The sequence below is a fragment of the Alligator sinensis genome, unplaced genomic scaffold, assembly GCF_000455745.1.
Source record: "Alligator sinensis unplaced genomic scaffold, ASM45574v1 scaffold172_1, whole genome shotgun sequence".
NCBI classification, from domain to species: Eukaryota; Metazoa; Chordata; order Crocodylia; family Alligatoridae; genus Alligator; species Alligator sinensis.
Genome location: NW_005842168.1, coordinates 1,051,775 through 1,070,042, shown reverse-complemented (window position 1 = coordinate 1,070,042; position 18,268 = coordinate 1,051,775). Strand labels below are relative to the sequence as shown.

At 44.5% G+C, this 18,268-nt stretch overlaps 1 protein-coding gene across 1 annotated transcript in view; it reads left to right on the top strand.

Annotated features, from left to right (window-relative positions):
* GLIS1 (GLIS family zinc finger 1) overlaps window positions 1–18,268 on the top strand; it is a 155,011-nt gene that overhangs the window by 102,035 nt on the left and 34,708 nt on the right. Inside the window, exons 5-6 of the mRNA XM_006025799.2 lie at window positions 397–529; window positions 12,100–12,247. Coding sequence (XP_006025861.2) covers window positions 397–529; window positions 12,100–12,247 — 281 coding nt within the window. The remainder of the gene's footprint in view (window positions 1–396; window positions 530–12,099; window positions 12,248–18,268) is intronic.

Below are 18,268 nucleotides of genomic sequence, written 5' to 3'. Positions count from 1 at the left end.
TTTCCCTATCAAATGTCTTTCCAAGTGTCGCCGTTACGAAAAAAAAATGATGCAATCCTTTCTCCAGAGAACCCAAGGAGCTACAGAGAGCCTAGAAATATGCAGATAAATTGCTCCATAAAATTTGAAGAAACACAGGGTACATTATGTTTCTGAACCAAAATGCTGTTGATTTAAGATTAGCACACTTAACTTGTGTGCTTAAGAAAACCCAAATGATCTCTAATTAGAAATGCTAAGTAGTAGGTATATCCTCAATTACACTAAGTTCCTAAGAATGCCGTTTTGTTCCTTCCTTCTATACATAAGCAATAAGCAAACAGCCATATGCATTCAATTAGCTACGCTTCGGTTTACTTTGAAATAAAATCTCTTTGTTTTATCCTCCACTTATAGCTACATTCATGTACTGATATCGAACAAGATGTACTAAGTGAATGCTTAGCTATGCAGCAACTCCACACATCTTCACAACACATTTTGGATGGGAAATGTGGGCGATCTGTAGGTCACCATGACTTAATAGCAGGTAAGAATATTTCTAATAAATACAATGCCATCTGTGTCATATAAATTCAGATTTATTAAAGATCTTAGGCCTAATTTTTCATTGTGGAAAATCAAGCCACTAGGCTGAAAAATAGGAGGACATCATTTTGTGTGCCAAAAGTTAAGTCTGAGTTTTCAAATACGCAGCTCCCATTAACATTGGATGAAGTTGTTGGTATTCAACAGGTTTGACAATTAGGCTATCCTTGTTCTTTTTGCTTTGAAGTTTGCGTTGGTCTTTGCACTACATGAATACAGCAGCTCCGTAATAACACCGCAGGAGTTTAACAAAGGGAAACATATTCAGAGACAGGGCCACTGTTCCACTCCAAAACAGTACTTCATTTCACCGGGGACTGCAAGGGAGCAAATGAGCTTGCAGAATATTAAGGTCTATGATAATCAGGTGTCACCTGAATAGAAATGACTAGACCTACAGCTGCAACCTGACTTTTATATGGACGACGCCTTGCTTTAATAACATTTTGTTTAATTTCCTTTATTTTTGTAATGATTGGACAAAAGTAGGAACCCTTCTGCAAACTCCCATGGACTTTGGTGTGCCATGTGTGTGTTATCTGAAGTGTAGGAGTCTCTTCTGTTGCAAGCCCATCTCTCCTGTTAACACAGAGGGCGTTGCACTGGTGAGTTCCCAGACGCGTATGGGTGCAGAGAGCTCTTTCCCGTTTGCTTTTTTCCTGTGGAGGAGTCAGTGCAAGCACTAGGCAGTGTCAGGAGACTGACAGCCACAATGCACAGACTGTTCTCTAGCTGCAGGGAAATCTTTCAGAATACCTTCGTGGGGAAAAGGACTAGAAACGGAGGCCCAGATCTTCCCCTTCGGTTTTTATGGAAGTCAGGTCCCTAAATACCATTTGAGGGTTTGGGCCCTACTCTTTGTTTTTTAAAATGACCTGAACTGAGATGAGCCTGAGCTTTTCTATCCCCCTCTTCCCACCCTTGGAGTTGGGCCATGACTACTGGGCTCCGATCTTCAGTGAAGTTCAGTGGACCCTTGTGTCAGTATGAAGTCTGACCATGAGAACTACGATGAATCTAATGCATTATCCATGGAACTGATGCATCTGCTCTTGTTTTATTTACACCGTGGGCAAAATCCATATTGGTTCCTTAGGCACCTTCAACTTAGGCATCACAACACCCAACAATTAGGTGTGCAGATTCAAAGAAAAAGAATGAGGCATCTAGGCCCCCAAAGCAGTCAATGGAAGCATCCCTGAAACATGAGTCCGAGAGCCCTTAAGCTGAGCAGAAAGCTGTCTAGAGCAAGCCAATACAAAACAGTAAGTGCCAGGAGTATATCTGAACCCCTGTACCCTCTGGAGCGTAGGTGTCTGAGTCACTGCAGCATATGAGGCACGATCATCCCAGGATCCAGAACATTGAACATCTTATGAGAGTAGCACCTAAGTGACATGGTGGTACTGGTACCCCCTCTCCATCTTTTGTATCATAGTCTCACCCAGGGAGATAGGAGGCCTGGGATCTAGACACCCCTCTCTACCAGAAAGGATTTAAACCCACCACTTCTACTTCCCAGGAGAATGCCCTGACCCTAGGCTATAGCATTTGAGAAGCTAATCTTGATCTAAATTACCAAACTTGCACTGGGGTTCAGGTCAATCTAGTTATGGTGGTGAACTGTTTTAACAGAGATGGGCCTAAACCACTTGAAATGAGGCCTAGACTGATTTATTATATTCGTCTAAGTTATTTTAGTGCAATTTTAATAACTTCGAATGCAAATTAAACCAGCATCTATAAAATAAGTTTGCCACTGTGGTAGTAGATCAGTTCTTAAATTGGTTTTGTTTTATTGATGCCCTAAATTGCTTTGTTAAGGCACAAGGGAGTCCAGGGCAGACGGGGCTTAGACCGCAGAAATTCTTAGGGCAAAGTTCCTTGAACACCAAGAACAGTCCTCATGACTTTTCTTGAACATGCCAGGGGTGTGTGAAATGGGCCATATTCGATTCAGATTCAGCCTGAATTGGGGACAGTGATTCGATTCGTTGATTCGGATCACTATCCCCGATTCAATTCAGCCAAATCCGAATCTGAAGATTCGATGCTGATTCAGAGAATCAGTGATTCGGCCATAAACACAGCTTTAATTTTTTTTTCTACATACCTTGAGATACCAGGCGTGGCTTGTGAATGCTACAACGCTGGATGGAGCGTCCCACAGGAGTGTGTGGGGGGGTGGCCCTGCGTGCTCAGTGGCGAACCCAGAAGTGGACTAGAAGTACTTCCGGTCCACTTCCAGGTCCACTGGGGAGTGTGCTGGGAGCCCCCCATCTACCACTGGCTTGGCTGTCAGCCGCGGAGGGACCCCAGTTGCCCCCCCCAGACCCAGGAGACATCAGTTGCTGAGCCAGGGGGCACAGGGGGTCCCCTGCATGCTCCCCGGTGGGCCTAGAAGCGGACCGGAAGTGCTTCTGGTCCACTTCTGGGTCTGCTGCTGAGCGCGCTGGGGAGCCCCCTGCACTCCTGTGGGACACTCCATGCACCCCAGCATTACAGCGTTCATAAGCCACCTGCTACCTGGAGGTATGTAGAGAAAACATTTAAAGCTGTCTCTATGTTTGAACTGCTGAATCTTTCCAAATCTCTCCGAATCGATTCGGAGGGTTCTGATTTGATTCAGGGTGATTAAAAAGTTAGTCTCCTGATTCAATTTGGATTTGGAGATTCAACTACCGAATCGGCCCGAATTTCCACCGAATCAAATCAGGGACTGACGCTTCCCACAGCCCTAAAACATACTCGGTTTTATTAGAACAATGCTGAAAAGTACTGAATTTATAAGGATTCACTTTCTTTATTCCAGTCCAAATTTAAAAATGTGCCTCAGTTGACCACTTAGATACCTATTTTGAGTCTATTTTAAATAGTTACTTTCAGGAAGTTGAATAATGTAGGATTTGATGGGAAATGAAAGTGATCCTTCTTTCTGATGATGCCATTGAGACACTCATGGGATGCCTGCACACCTTCACTGAGACTTGTAAGGAGATGAAATGACTGCATGGATGGTGAAGAATCCCACGTTTAATTTTAAAAAGCTCTCTCCTGGGCCCTTCAAACTTGCTAGGGACCCCCCACCCAGCACCCCTGGGATTGACCGCCATGTCTGCTGAGAATCCAGCAAGGCCCAATCATGCCTCCCCGGGCCCGTCATGCACCTGCATCTGCTCGGATGCTGACGGGGCATAACACCTCTTCAGGATGGGCTGCAGTGAGTTATCCCAAGAACAGCCTAAGTCGTTAAATGGCTTTCAGCAACACAAAACCCTGTTAGAGGACAGGAAGCAAGTTGTTAGCTCACAACAAACCAATAAAGAGATGTCCAGCATTTGAGTCAGAAGTCTGAGCCCCGCAGTCCCATAGGCAGGCACAACTGCCCTGTGCAATATTACAGAAGAAAGAGCATAGACTTCAAGGGTCCGGTTTCTCCAGGCTGCGGAGGCCTCATAATTCTCTCCCTGATGTACTGGGCTTCAGGTCAGTCCTGGTGCCTGATCCGCCAGGAGGTAGCTGGCTGGCTTTATCCCTCGTGGTGCCAGACTAAGGTATTTTGGGGCTGAGTGGGAGTTCAGCTTTTTTAGAAACTCTGGCCTGGTGCAGGGGTCTGAGTCACAGCCGTAGAAGTAAACTTACTGTTTCATGAGTGCACCAGGGTTGACAGCAGTGCCAGTTTGTCTCTGGTATGATTTCCTGACCTAGGACATCTCTTTTGGCTCTAGGGTGCTGTCAAAATTGAGTGTTAGTACATCTGTTCCTGTGTTTCCATTGGGTTGCTTCATGTGAGACCCCCTATCACATAGCCCCCATGGGAAAGACCCACAGGAAATACATCCAGGATTGAGAGAGACTTTCACAATGAATTACATGTGACCTCATGTAATCCTGGCTTGCCATTCCAGAGGCAAAAATCTCTTTCCTTCATCATCTAGAGCTTACACAATGTAATGCTGAACTTCACGGGATCCAAGGAAGAGGACAGCCACACTGTCACATTGTGTGTGCAGCGATGACATGCTCACTGTCAACTAAATGAGTGTAATATTTCAGGACGAATCAGGCTACAACACGCTACCGTGTGCCCTGTATGGACAAATACGCTGTATAATGTCCTTTTTGATTCCACATGAAAATGTTCTTTTATTTTTTTCAAAGAAACCACGATATTAATGTGCTGAGCACTGTGCCATTGGGATTACTTGGATTACTGTGGACTTTTCTTTTTCTTCCAAGTTAAAGCTGCAGCATTTTTTAAACACGTCAGGGTTGAAAGCCAGCAACACAGAAATTAAATGCTTTAAAAAAGTTCCCATCCCTTGCGTCCAGCTTCAAAGCAAGGTTTGTGCTTGGGCCCATGGAAGATAGGAAGGGAAAAGGAATGCTGTGTGGTATGAAGAGGAACCCACGGTCCAGAGATGCTCAGAGCTTACTCCTTAATTTTCCTCCTCTATTGCAATATTGCTTCGCTGTTACAGAGTCTGGGCCTCAGTGATACCACAGAACACTGTACCACAGACTGAGCAACTTTGCAAGTGAAGGGAGTTTTACATGCTGCTTCTGTCTCCATTCAGGTTTTCTTTCTGTTTTCCTCTGGGCTTGCATTTTTATAATTGTTCTTTGCTCTTACTTGGCCCAGGTTCTAAAAAGGCCCTAATCACAGATGCTCAGAGCACTGTTTTGGTAACAGATGTTAAGGTGAAAGGTTAAACCATTTAAAATTTTGATTGATGACATGTATTTATAAACCAAAGTACTTAATGTGTTAAGAAGCCTGAGGTGCACAGTCCCAAATGCTGGATCGCAAAAGCAGGCTTAAGTCATTTGTAAGGTTTTCACATGATACTCTGCACAGAGGGGAATGTTTTGCGTTGGCAGAAGAAGGCATGATGGTGGGGAGGACTGGAAAGAAAAAGACATTTGAGAAACATTGAACAAAGACACAATCTTCATCTTTTTTTGGAGATTTCCCAAGGTCAGAGAAAAGTTTCCATAACACGAGATTTTCCTAGGCAAGACCATGGCATTTTGCAAATTGGGGTCTAATTCTGCCATAGGAAGAGAGAAATTCCATGGATGTCAGTGGGAGCAGGCCTGGGCCACAAGTGATCAGCGGCTGTCCCTAAGGAGTGATTGCTGTTAAGTGCCATGGTTAGTATCTGTGTTCGCCCACAGTTTGCTGGGTGCTGTCCCAAAGATGCTGCTTCCTCCCTTTTCTGTACAATTAACTGGGTCAATGTAGGAAACTCTGCCAAGGCCGGAGGATGCAATTTGTCATCCCACCCTGGCTGGAATAGCAGCAGCTCTCTCCTGCACCATTTGTATTCAGACGTTTTTGGCTGTTAGTTCCACCTAAATAGAGTCCAGCACTTTCTTTCTGTTCTTGCCGTATGTGGTGCCTCCACCTTTCGGGCCAAAGGGATGCAAAGTTCCCCTCTATTTAGTTCCTCTTCTCTCCACAGCCTGCTTTGCAGTCTATCTAGTGGGTCAGCAGCATGGGCGACTGGTGTCTCCTGTGTCTTGGGGGGGGCACCCCCAGAAGCCAGTGGTGGGGACGGGGCTGGCGAGCATCCACAGAAGCTGCCGCCACCGGCAGGGGTGGCCCTTTTGGGGGGGGGGGGGGGGAGCATGTGCCCTGCCCCCCCTACCAGTTGCCTATGGTCAGCAGCATGGAGGCTCTGGCCCTGCCCCCCAAATGGGGTAAAATTTCCTTAGGCTAGGGACAGACATTACACATAAACCAGTTTAAGTGATCAGAAACTGGTTTAAACCTGCAACAGAACAGACGTTCAATGCACATAACCCAGCTTGAAAATAGCTGAAACTGGTTTGAGACAAACCTGGTTGAATGTAGTATCAGACTTAACTGATTTGGGTCAAACCAGTTTATGCAATGTCTGTCCCAGACCCTTTGCTGGTTTAAGCTAAACCAGACACCCCCAGCATCCCAGCATGCTCTCTGGGCTGGGCAAGGCTCTCTGTTCCACAGCAGAGCTGTCCCCTCCCCGCTGCTCCCTGGCTGGAGCTCCAGCGGAGACTTGCAGGCACAGCAGGGTCTGCTGGCTTCCCCGTGCCCCCCTCCCCTCCTCTCACCACTCACTGTTTAAGCAGAGATCCCTTCTTCCTCTCTCCCACAACAGACTGTAGCCAGCATGTGGTATGTTACCTAATGCTGTGTCAGGCAGATAGGACAGTATCTGCTTTTTGGAGGTAATCAACAGCTCAGATGGTAATGCCCCTGCATTCCTTCCTTTGGAAAAAGGCAGGCAAGGTTGTTTGGGTAAATCTGGTATCTTTTATTAAACCAACTAAATAGTTGGAAAAAAATGTTCTTAGCAAACTTTTGGTTTTAAAAAAACCCTTTGTCAGGCTGAGGAAGCATCTGCAGTTGGTGTGTGCTCTTCCTGGATGGAAGGAATAGTAAAAAAGCCAGAGGCTAGTATGCATTTTCCTTTGGAAAAAGCTGTTTAAGAAGAGCTTGTAATGAGCCAGGCTTTGTTTTTTGATGGGGTGTTAAATGCTGATAACAGAGCTGACAAATGCTCTGTTATCAAGAGGAGGGAGGGACCCCTCTCTAATCATAGTGTCTTGCCAGGGCCTAGCCACAGCCCCCTCAGCTCAGCCCTGTACAAGGGAAGGGAGGGCGGCTTTAGCACCCCCCGGCTTCTAGCCTGAGCCACTGCAGGCATGTGCCTGCATTTCTGGGATGTCTGTCTGGTTACAAAACTGATTTAGCCTAGCCAGGTTAGACTAACCTGCAAAGATTGAATCAGTTCAGGCTCAGGGTTTTTGAATGCCTGTCCCTAGCCATAGTGAAGACAAGCAGGCAGCTGTGGCTTCACTGTGTCATATTATATGTTTTTATTCTTCCCTGACAATTTGCCACCAAAAAATGACAGGACTTGCCCGGGGAGTAAAGGGCTTGCTCTTGCAGTCCTTGCTCAGGCAGAAGTCCCATTAACAGCAGCAGGGTAAAGGAATCCAAAAACCGAGCACATCCAAACTTCCTGGGGCTTGGAGCTGAAAGGAAAATGTGGAGGTCAAAGCATTTAACAGTTAAAACGAGGCCTTTTGAGCAGCGCTGATTGTTCGTAGCAAGGCCTACCTCTGTGAAGGAAATAACGTTCGTAGTGGCCTTGTTTTGCACTAGTAAAATAAATAAAAGCTTTAGCTTTAAACAAAGAGAAGCGTGGTTCACAGTGACTCAGCAGAAATGACTACTTTCTGATCCCATTGTGTGAGCCACATGGCTCTAAATGTACTTTTAATTATAGGCAGAAACTCCATGTTAGCAAAGTGCACGGTGGTGTCAGCTGTCATTCTAGTTTGGCTCCGTTTCCCGCTCCCATTATAGACGAGCTTGGCATATTTGAGGAAATCAAGCAAACCATTCTTGTTTGCTTCACGTCACGCACAGATGTTTCACTGCTCCAGGAAGGCCCCACCGTCTCTAGGCACGCGCACATTTGTTTCCCCATGGCTCATGAAGAGCCTTCCTTTACATCCCCAGTAAGGGGAACACCGGAGGTGCAAGTGCGCTGCACCAAGACCTTGCACGTTGGATGGGACAGAGCGAACGTTGATCGCCCCTCTCACCATGTTTCTCCTCCTGTGTGTAGTGTTAGGGGAAGAAAGAGCCCTATTTGGGTCAGTTTTCCAACCAGAGGAGCAATAGGTATGTACAGCTTGCATCTTCTTACTCCTGGATGGGATCACTTAGGAGTTTGTCATCTCATTCACATAGATGTTGGTCCCAGTTCTGGGACGGCCTGAATGTCCCTTTCTCCCTCTGACTCTGATTCAATATTTGAAAGGGTGTGGTGGACACCTCAGGATCAGGCACTGTTCTTGCATGCAACCCCTTGCTAAGAGAATGACCTTTCCTTGGTCTGCACTCACCGAAGAACTGAAATAGTTCAGACTGCATGGCTATGATGATACCACAATGGCAGTAGGTCCCAGCAGGTAGGTTCCTGGGCCCGTCCCACCCAGAACTGCTCCTGCTCACACACTTTAAACCCAGAAATGTGCCAGTAAGACGGCTACAGAGTTCTCTCCAGGACAGCAGAGACCAAGGCCTGGAGAGCAATCATAGGGGAACATCCCTGCAGAAGCTTGAGGTGTGGTTTCCAGGTGTGTAGCTGCCAAGGTGGAGATACTGCCAGGAGAGAGTAGTCAGGAACACCCTTCTGAATGACACGGCCGGTGTGGTGTACCCATGGGTTAAGGGACAGCACATATGGGAACCAGAAAGCCTTCCTGAGCCAGGCTTGGGCTTGGGAAGTAGAACGCCCCTGGTCAGATAGAGCTATCTTTCTTTGAGTGGATTATTGACAGGAAGGTGCCCGTTTGAAAGGCGTGGAAAGAGAACTGTGCTGGTTATTCACAGCCCTGCCAGCATTTTGCCCCTTGTAATCCTGCAGATGTACCCTAATGCTGAGCCATAGGAGCTAGTTGTGATCGGCTACTAGCTCAAGGCCCTGGCTTATCTTCAGAGACCACCAACTGCATAATTGAAAACGGGTATATTATACAGCGCAGTGAGACCCACAGGAGGATCGTGACAGTCTCCTTACCTGTTCTCTTGCCATTAATCTTCCTTTATTGGAAAAGGTGTCTGGAACAGTGCTGACAAACCCGTTCTCACATCTGGAGCCATTTGACTTGTGGAGCTCCTTTTAGTCCGGCCTTAGCTACCAAGACAAAGCAGGCTGGTTGGTCATTGCCCTCTGGCAGCAGACAGGCATTATGCATCCACACTTCTTTTAGATCTGTCAGCAGCTATTCACTGTATTGTTCATGAGAGGTTTTGGACTGATCTGCAGTCCCTGGAAAAGGTGAATTGAATCTTGCTGTAGTTGTTTCCACTCTTTTATCTTAGAGGAACAGATGCTGCCGTTGAGCTTCTGATCATCTACCCAGAAGGTTCCCTTGCAGAGTCCGCATGGCTCTAACTTCCCATGCTACTCATATGTAATGCCACAGGGAGAGCTTTGGGTGGCAACCCCACAAATGCAATGACATCCAACTTGGTTTTCCTTATTTCACAGCCTGAACAACAGGACTTTGCAACTACCCATGGGCCTGCCCTCCAACGTCTGCAATGGTAGTGGAGTATCTGTATACTTTATGGTGTTTTGTTGATTATACAAAAGAGACTTAAATCATGTTGCCTCTACTTAGTCTTATTAGCAACCTCAAGCATGCATACATGGGTATAAACTACTCAACATTTTATTTAAATGGTGTTGCAGGGAGAGACTCTTTAAGTCTGGTTAAACCAGCCAGTAGTGATCCAATATCAGGGAAAAACTAAAACTCACATGCATACGTCTAATTAAGCAGAAACAAATCTGACAGATCACTGTCTTGCTCTTCATATTAACAGTGTCAAAACTTGGATTGGATCCCTTCCAAAATCATTACCAAAAATGTCAGAAAGGCACCAGTTCTGCAAAGGCTCGCTTTACACACCTGAGTATATTTGCAAAGTGTTTTAGGGCCAGCCAATATCTTTTAGCCTTCAATAAAATGAACCAACTGATCAGAATAATGCCAAATAAATATGCCTTTAGAGTGTGGAGCTAGGTGCCAGCACAGAAATGGGTATAAATGGCATTTTTAAAAATAGATGTGTAATCAAATGATGTCTGTGATTAAATACAGGCTGTGGGACATGTGTGAAACGAAGCATTTTCTTTCCCTTAGCTAGATCATTTGAATGTTGATGACATAACTTGGGTAGCCAGCCATGGTCTAGTGCCAAAGACAAAATTAGCCAACAAAGTGCTCCCTCAAATGCACACACTTCTGATACAGGGATGGACAGACAAGTAGTCTTGTCACTTGTTGCTGGATGAAAGCGTTGCGTTCTGTTTAAGCCGTGAGTTGATGCTTGGTGGAAATATGCTGCCGTGACTTCACAGTAAAGTCTCTTTCTCATAATAATAATGTGCACCATGGTAGTCAACTGATTTTGATGACTATGTTTTTTTCTTAGAAACACGTGCGCTTGAGCCCACTCAGCTCAGTGGAGCTTTTCATGGGCCTGATCCAAAGACCAGAGAAGTCGCTGGAGGGAACATAGCTTGAGGCTCCCACGTGTTTTAAGTTACTCACACTTGCCCAGAGGTCTGGACTGGATGACCTCTGGAGTACTTTCCAGCTCTATTTTTCTATGATCCCAAAGCGTCCGCAGAATTGGGACCTGTCTGAACTCCCGTACAGGTTGCTGTAATCCATTCAGTGGCCCATTTGGGGACCGCCTAGTGTGCCACGTAAACCCTTTATAGCTTTAAAGAAAACATCACGTTGTCTCTTTGGCAATATGCAAATATTTAGCCAGTTTCTTCTCTTCTGGATATGCTTCATCTTGCAGTTGACAGCCCTGCTGTACAATTTTCTAGCTTCTGAGGGAGAGACTCCTAACAGCTATCCTTATTCCACTTTTAATTAAATTTACTGAGATCCGAGATGGTACCATGTATTTTTAAATTGGTTCAATCTGTCTAACTCAATGTCAATACAATGCTGGTTGATTCATTTCCAAATTAAACTGATTTTTTTTTAAATGAAGTACAAAAGCAACATCATTTGCTGTGCAGCAAACAACACTTTTGGGGTTCTGGGATCCATAGAGTGTGGAGTGATTGAGTCGTTAAGGGATTATGTGGTTTAGCTGCTGCTAGGCGATCTTGTACATCCAGTCCCGTGCAAGTAGTGCTTGCTCAGTCAGGAAGTGTCATTATACTCACAAAAACTGTTCACTGGAGTATGTGGTGTGAGGCAAGAGTTTGCGAGACCAAGAGTTTGCAAGACCAAGGCTCCTGGGTTTGGAAGTGGCATTGGGCCACCTCACACCACCCCAGCTCTGGTTACAGTGGGGTCTTCTGCATCCAGATCTGCCCTCCTCTGTGCAGAAGGGGGAGCGTGCGTGTCTCCACATCACTGCGATATCCCTGTACCCTGTGGAGCATCGCATGGTTCAGGATCTGCATGGCGCGGAGGTGCAGAGTCGGTGCAAGCCAGAGAGACGCATCTTCTCCCTTAACCCCTGGCCCCAATGAAACGCAGAGGCCAATGTTACCATAGTTGTTTTATGTGTTGTCTCAGGACAGTAGAGTAATGCAGATGCAAGTCATGAGCTTTACCCTATTGGCTTCAGTGCGGCTAGGGGAAATTTACACTGGTGCTACTGGGAGGAAAATCACACTCATCAAACCGAAACCAGGGTTGCAGGATTAACATATGATTAGCTTCTGATTGCAAAGGAGTACAAAGGTACTCTACAAACCAGTGCCAAGGGCTTTTTGTAGGTCTCCGTTACCATTTCAGTGTGGAGAGATGCTGTCGAATCTGATAAGCTACCATTGTTTTTCCTATTTAAAAAACAAAAAGGAGGTGGTTTTCAGGGGTAGGCCTGTGTCCTAACGGGGTGTTAAACAAACCTTCATTCTCCTGCAGATGCTCGTTGTAGTGTGCCATATGTGACGTTTGTTTGCCTCCCAGGCATGTACACTGGTTCCAGCGCCAACCATAACGGACCAGCGCCAAGTCTCCTGTCACCTAACAATGAGATACCCTCAAGACACCATCCACTGGAATCCGCCCTCACCAGTCCACCCCATCAGCCACCTTTGGAGAGCGCCAGGGAAGGGTACGTATGAGTGCAACTGCTCCAAAAAGGATGTAATCACCTGGCATCATGCTGTGCTGAATGCCTTGATGATACCATCCTACTAAAGCCTGGTCTGACTTGCTCATTTTAAATAGTTCAAGTATTTTGTACGACAAAGCTTCATTTAGATTTTATTAAAAAAAAAATATTCTAAAAAAAATCTACCTTGGTGACTTTTTATATCTTTGGATAAGTGCACAGGGCTCCTATTGCTTAGAAAAGGAAACTTACTGTCATATGTTCCATAGAGAAATACGGTGATGCTTGCTTTGAAGAGTCACTAGGATCCGAACTTCAGGCTCTCAGTCAATCGCTGTCTCTAAAAATAATTTTATACTTCTTATCACTGCGGTCCATAAATGCTCAGACTGAGAACCCCAATAAGGGACGGGGATATTAATCCATTCATTATATTTGTTGTATTAATATATTCTGAAATGTCCAGCATTTCTATAGCAATTTCTCTGCAAAGATCTCAAAGCACCATCACAGAAGTCCCACAGATCTCACAAATCCCCTCTCAAGCAGGGGATTTTGCAGCTTAGGCTCTTGGGTGGTGCCTGTGTACATTGAAACAAGCCTGTCAAATATATAATTTTTTTTTCTGTCAGGGAGCATTATCTCACTGTACCTGTAGAAAGAAGTAGAAGCAAACAGTAATAATGGGGCCAGTAAATCCATGATGAAGAAGATCCACAGGATCTATTTTAACTGGTGAAATAGGAGCCTGCCACCGCAGAGGGGCAGGATCCTTGTCTTCCACTCCCCCCCATGTAAGTCCCCAATGCACTGTCCAATTACTCGCTCTGTGCGTGTTGACACTAGGACTAGACCCTGTGTGAATTCAGTGCCAAAAATCCCAATGGCAAAACAGCATCCGCAGAGCAAAGGAAGATCGGGTGAAACATTTGACCTGCAGCCACACGGGTGGATTTGAGGTTTGTTTTCAAGGATCATAACACTTGTAACATTGCAACATTTGGATCTAATAATAATTTAATAATTATCAAAAAATAATTTAAAAGGCTAAGGCTGGACTAGTAGGATAGCAGTTTTTCAATGTCAGGTTCTGTAAATCAGTATTCTGGTGCAAATAGATTTACTCTCAGTGATGCTTCTCTGGTGTGAGCAAGTCAGCTTCCTTTGAGTAAAAAGAAATAGGCAGGGCAAATTTAGTTTCTAAGTTGAATCCGCTACATAAGTTTTGATTGCTTAATGACTACCAGGAGCCAATGACTTTTCACTTGTTTTGGTCACAGCCTAAGTTTTACGTTGGACTCATTTTCAATCCTTTTCAATTTTTGCTGAATATGTGAGTAGAGTGTGCTGATTTATTGTTTCCCAAAGACTTGATATGTATAAGCATTGCAGAGGCAGTTACAGAAACGCTACAGTTAATTTCTTATGGCGTAATATAAGGCTGAGACAATAACAGGGTTCCAAGTATGAGCCAAACATCGGGAACCGGAGACGAGAAAGTATTCTTTGTTTATGTTCAAGTCGGGCATCCAGTTTCATGACATAGTGACTGGGACATTTTCAGCATTTCAAATAACTTTTATGATCAAAAAAGTAAATAAAACTTGTTACTTTAGGCATTGCCCTAGCTATTCTGTAAGTCACATTTGCCATGTTTCTATACGGTTACAGTTTAATTACTAATTCATGCTGAGATAAAGAGCATACATGCTATTGAAATGGCAAAGAGGGGAAAAAATCTCAGCTGAACCCACAGTTGTATCATGCCATTGCTTATGGTTTTGTGCGAGGTTGTTATCAATTTAAATCAACAAGAACACTTTATAATCGAATGCTGGGCTGTCCAATTGGTGGCCACGGGCCACATGCAGTCTGCAAGGGGTGAAGTTGTGGCCCCTCCAGTTCTGGACCAGGGGTGGGGCAGAGCAGTGCAGTATGGCCCGGGGATGAGCACACGATCCAGTGGGGTGGGAGGGAGGGGATGGACGACACATGGGTGCACAGTACAGCAGGCAGAAGGCCTCCTGCACGGTGCAGGGAGGTGGGAGGGTTGTCCATGTGGCACGTAGGCCGGGGAGCCCACGTCTTGCCCTGGTATGGCCCGCGAGCATACTGCCCGCTTTGCCCCCCAGCCCCCAGGTGCAGGCTGCAGGGCATTCAGCTCCCGGCCACTTAGAAGTTGGACAGCCCTGATCTCATGCCTGGAGCTTCCGAATTCTGCTGCTTTTTTCAGTTAATAATACTGCCCCTTTATTCCAATAAAAATGCCTGCAGTACAAACTAAATAAACATCTTCAACTATCTTTCTTTATATGAATTGCTTGAAACCTCTGGCAGCTGTATAACGCTTTCCCTCATTCACCAGTTTTCTCAGCATCCATGTTGAAGTACATGTAAAGAATTTCTATACTGTGAATCAATGCGATGACAAGATTGGATTCCAGAGTTTAAGTCTTTGGAATGGCCCAAAATGATTACTATCAAAAAGTGTAATTATTGAGTCATCAAATATGTAAGATGCCAAAAACTACACGAGGCAGAGTACAAATAGTCTACTCAAGTTTGACAGAAGATGTGGAGTTTGATTTAAAGACCTTTAAAAAAACCTATGTTATACCATCCTTTGCCAAAGTCAATACCAACTGCAGAACTCAATTTTCCCAAATGGTTTGCTAAGACATTTAAATAGTTTGACAGAATTATCTAATTCACTTGAAAATGTTCTAACAGAATCTGACTTCATTACCAAATATATTTACACTGGCTTTATACATTATATATAGTATTTTTTATATTCTGGTACGAAGTGCACAGCCCACTGGCTCAAGTAACTTTATATTAATTTATATTAATATTAATTAAAGTAAAAGTGTGTGATTCAGGAATATTTTGGCAGAAATAGAAAGTGGAAAAGAAACAGAAGTAGAAAGTGGAGCTTTTTTAAGTTCAGGTAGCGAAGTGTTATTTTAACATTACTTACAGCCTTTGCCATAAATAATGTCGAATTCTGTTTAACTTCCAGTTGCAAAGATAGTAAATTTTGATTTGTAGCTCCTTGAAGGTGGAAAACAAGTCTTAGTATTAATCTACTTCACTATCTTGTTCTTATGTTTGGCCTTGTCTATATGAGAGAACCTGCGCTGACCTAACTAAACCAGTTTCAAAATGTAGGTAGTTAATTATATGTAATCCCACAGTGTAAACCCTCTTAAGCTATTTATCCTGCCAATTTAGTTTGATAAATTACCAACTTAAACTAAAATGATATAAGCAAAGGTTAAATCAGTTCGAGTTGGAGGCATTAGGAATTTGCATCAGTTTAAATAGACTGATTTATAACTTAATTTAGTTAAACCTGTGTACTTTTCTGATGTAGACAAGGCATCTGTTCTGCTGTTTATATTCCCCCTCTTGGATTTTGTAGAACATGCACATGACTGTGCCCAGAAAGAGTCTTGTTTATAGAGTGGAAAACAGGGTACTTTATGAAATACGGTTCTCTATGCTTCATCTTTCAGCTCTCTATCCCACTGTGGAGTAGCCATCAGTCAGATATTGTGAGACATTGGCATAAATTGGTAAAACTGTTGCAAGAACTCTCTTACCCTGAAAATACTAGATACCACATTGTAGTAGCTCCACAGTTCTTTTACACAGCTTTAAAAGGAAGAATAGATAATCCCTCAGTTTATGTTAACAGTCTAACATACCACTTACTACATAGTGGTAAGCCTGGCTAACAAGGCCATGAGGTTTAGAAGCTCTTGCTCAAGATCATTACTTTCCTACCCATGTCTAGGCAAACTAGGATTTCTCAGCAATAGGTAGAGTCAAAGTAAAGTCCTTTGATGGTGCTGCTCCAAGGAAGGAGGATTCTAAAATAAGAGACACTGGGCGTGTCTACACGGGCATTTATGCCGGTTTCAATTTACTGCGCAGTAAATTACGGTGCAGTAAGTGGGAATAGGCTGGTGTCTACGTGTGCAGGCATTAAAACACATTGATGCTGTGTGTGGCCTCACTTGGGACTATAGTTAGTCCCAAATCAGGCCCCACACACAGCATTACTGCGTAGTAACTAATCTGGCGTAAATTTGATACCTCAATGATGCATGATGCAGGTATCAAATTTATGCTCAAGTCAGCGTAAGTCATCATATTTACTGCGCAGTACAGGCATGCACGCGTAGACGTGTGCCCATACTGCACCACAATTTTGGTTACTGCGCAGTAAATGCACACGTGTAAACGTGCCCACTGGGACTGGAAGGGACCTTAAGGGGTCACATGTAGCCCAACTCCCAAGTCCTGTTCAAGGCAGGATCATCCCTGTCTAAACCATCCCAGCCAAGTATTTGACCTGCTCTTATACACTTCCAAGGAGAGAGATTCCACAGCCTGTGATTCTTAACCGCCCTCATAGTGAGAAGTTGTTCCTACTTTCCAAACTAAATTTCCCTTGTCACAGTTTACAGTCATCCTTGTCCTGTTCCCTGCAGCCACGGAGAATAGCTTATCACATTCTCTGAATAACCACACTTCAGGTATTTGAAGATTGCTATCAAATTCTGTAATGCGCCCCCCCCCACCACACACGCACACTTTTATTCTCCAGCCAAAATAATCCTAGTTTTTTTAGCTTAAATTGTAAATTATGCTTCCCAGACTTCTAATTATTTTCGCCACTTTCCTATGAACTTTTTCTAATTTGTCCATATTTTCCTTGAAGCGACATGTCCAAAATTGGGCACAGTACTATCAGCGAGGTCTCATCGGTGCCAAAGAGAGTGGAAGGATCACTATCTTTAACTTGCAAGTCACACAAGTGTTAATAATAATAATAATAATAATAGCCCCATAAGCTGTTGGCTTTTTTTTTGTGATAAGAACACACCATTGTCTCACGTTCGGCTTAGTGAACCCCCCAGGTCCTTTCCTGCAGTGCTGCAGCCCTAGCCCAGTCATTCCTCAGTCTGTATTTATGCATATAACTGGTCCATCCTACGTGTAGTACTTTGCACACGTCTTTATTGCATTTCATTCAATTAATATTAGAACCATGGATTGGGATGCTATTGTTAACATTTATGCCATTTCTGTCCTGTAAGATCTATGGCAAATGAAAAACCTAGTGAGGCACCAACATCACGAGAGACTAGAGACTAAAAGAAAAGCAACTGAGAAGGCCTTTTTAGCCAGGCTGTTTAAAACTCTGCTGTTTGTGTGTTTGTTTGTTTTTGCTTATTAACACCCCTTTTATTAAAATGCCTAAGAGCACTTGGGAGAAAAGAGGTTTTTTTGCCCTTCTCTGGAGCAGGGGTGTGGTCTTGTCTTTCCTTATCTTCGTCCTTGGATCTCTTGAACATATTTGAACCACCACGTCCTGTCCTCGCAGCAGCAGGATGCCGACAGTGCCCTTCCCTGCCTTGTTTTACCTGTGGCAGGTTTGTGGTGCTCGAGGCAATGTGCCCTGTAACTGTGCAACAAGGTGGTTTGTGTGGTTTTAAGAACAAGTTGGACAAAATGCTTGGATAGAATAGTTTAGGGGGGTATGATCCTGCCCTGAGCCGGGGGTTGGACTAGCTGACCTCCTGAGGTCCCTTCCAGCTTTACTTTTCTACGACTCTGTGATTCGGTTAAAGACCGATCCCCCTTCTTTCCTCACCTTTGGGGTAAGAAAAGTCAAAGTGCACATGGAGCCTCCTTTTTGGGGTCAAACCTGGAAGAGCAGACTTGACATTCCTGATACTTTAACTGCTTGATTCTTATATACACCACTGCTCCTTTATAACACTCTGCCACAGTATAGGACAGGGGTGGGCAATTATTTTGGGTGGAGGGCCGCTTACTGAGTTTTGGCAAGCCATCGAGGGCCACATGACAGGCAACCAGGGGCAGATAAATATTAATTTTCTAAATTTTTTAGGGGCCTCATGGCCCGGATAGAATGGCCTGGCGGGCCACATCTGGCCCATGGGCCGCATTTTGCCCACCCCTGGTATAGCAGCTTTAAAGAGGGGG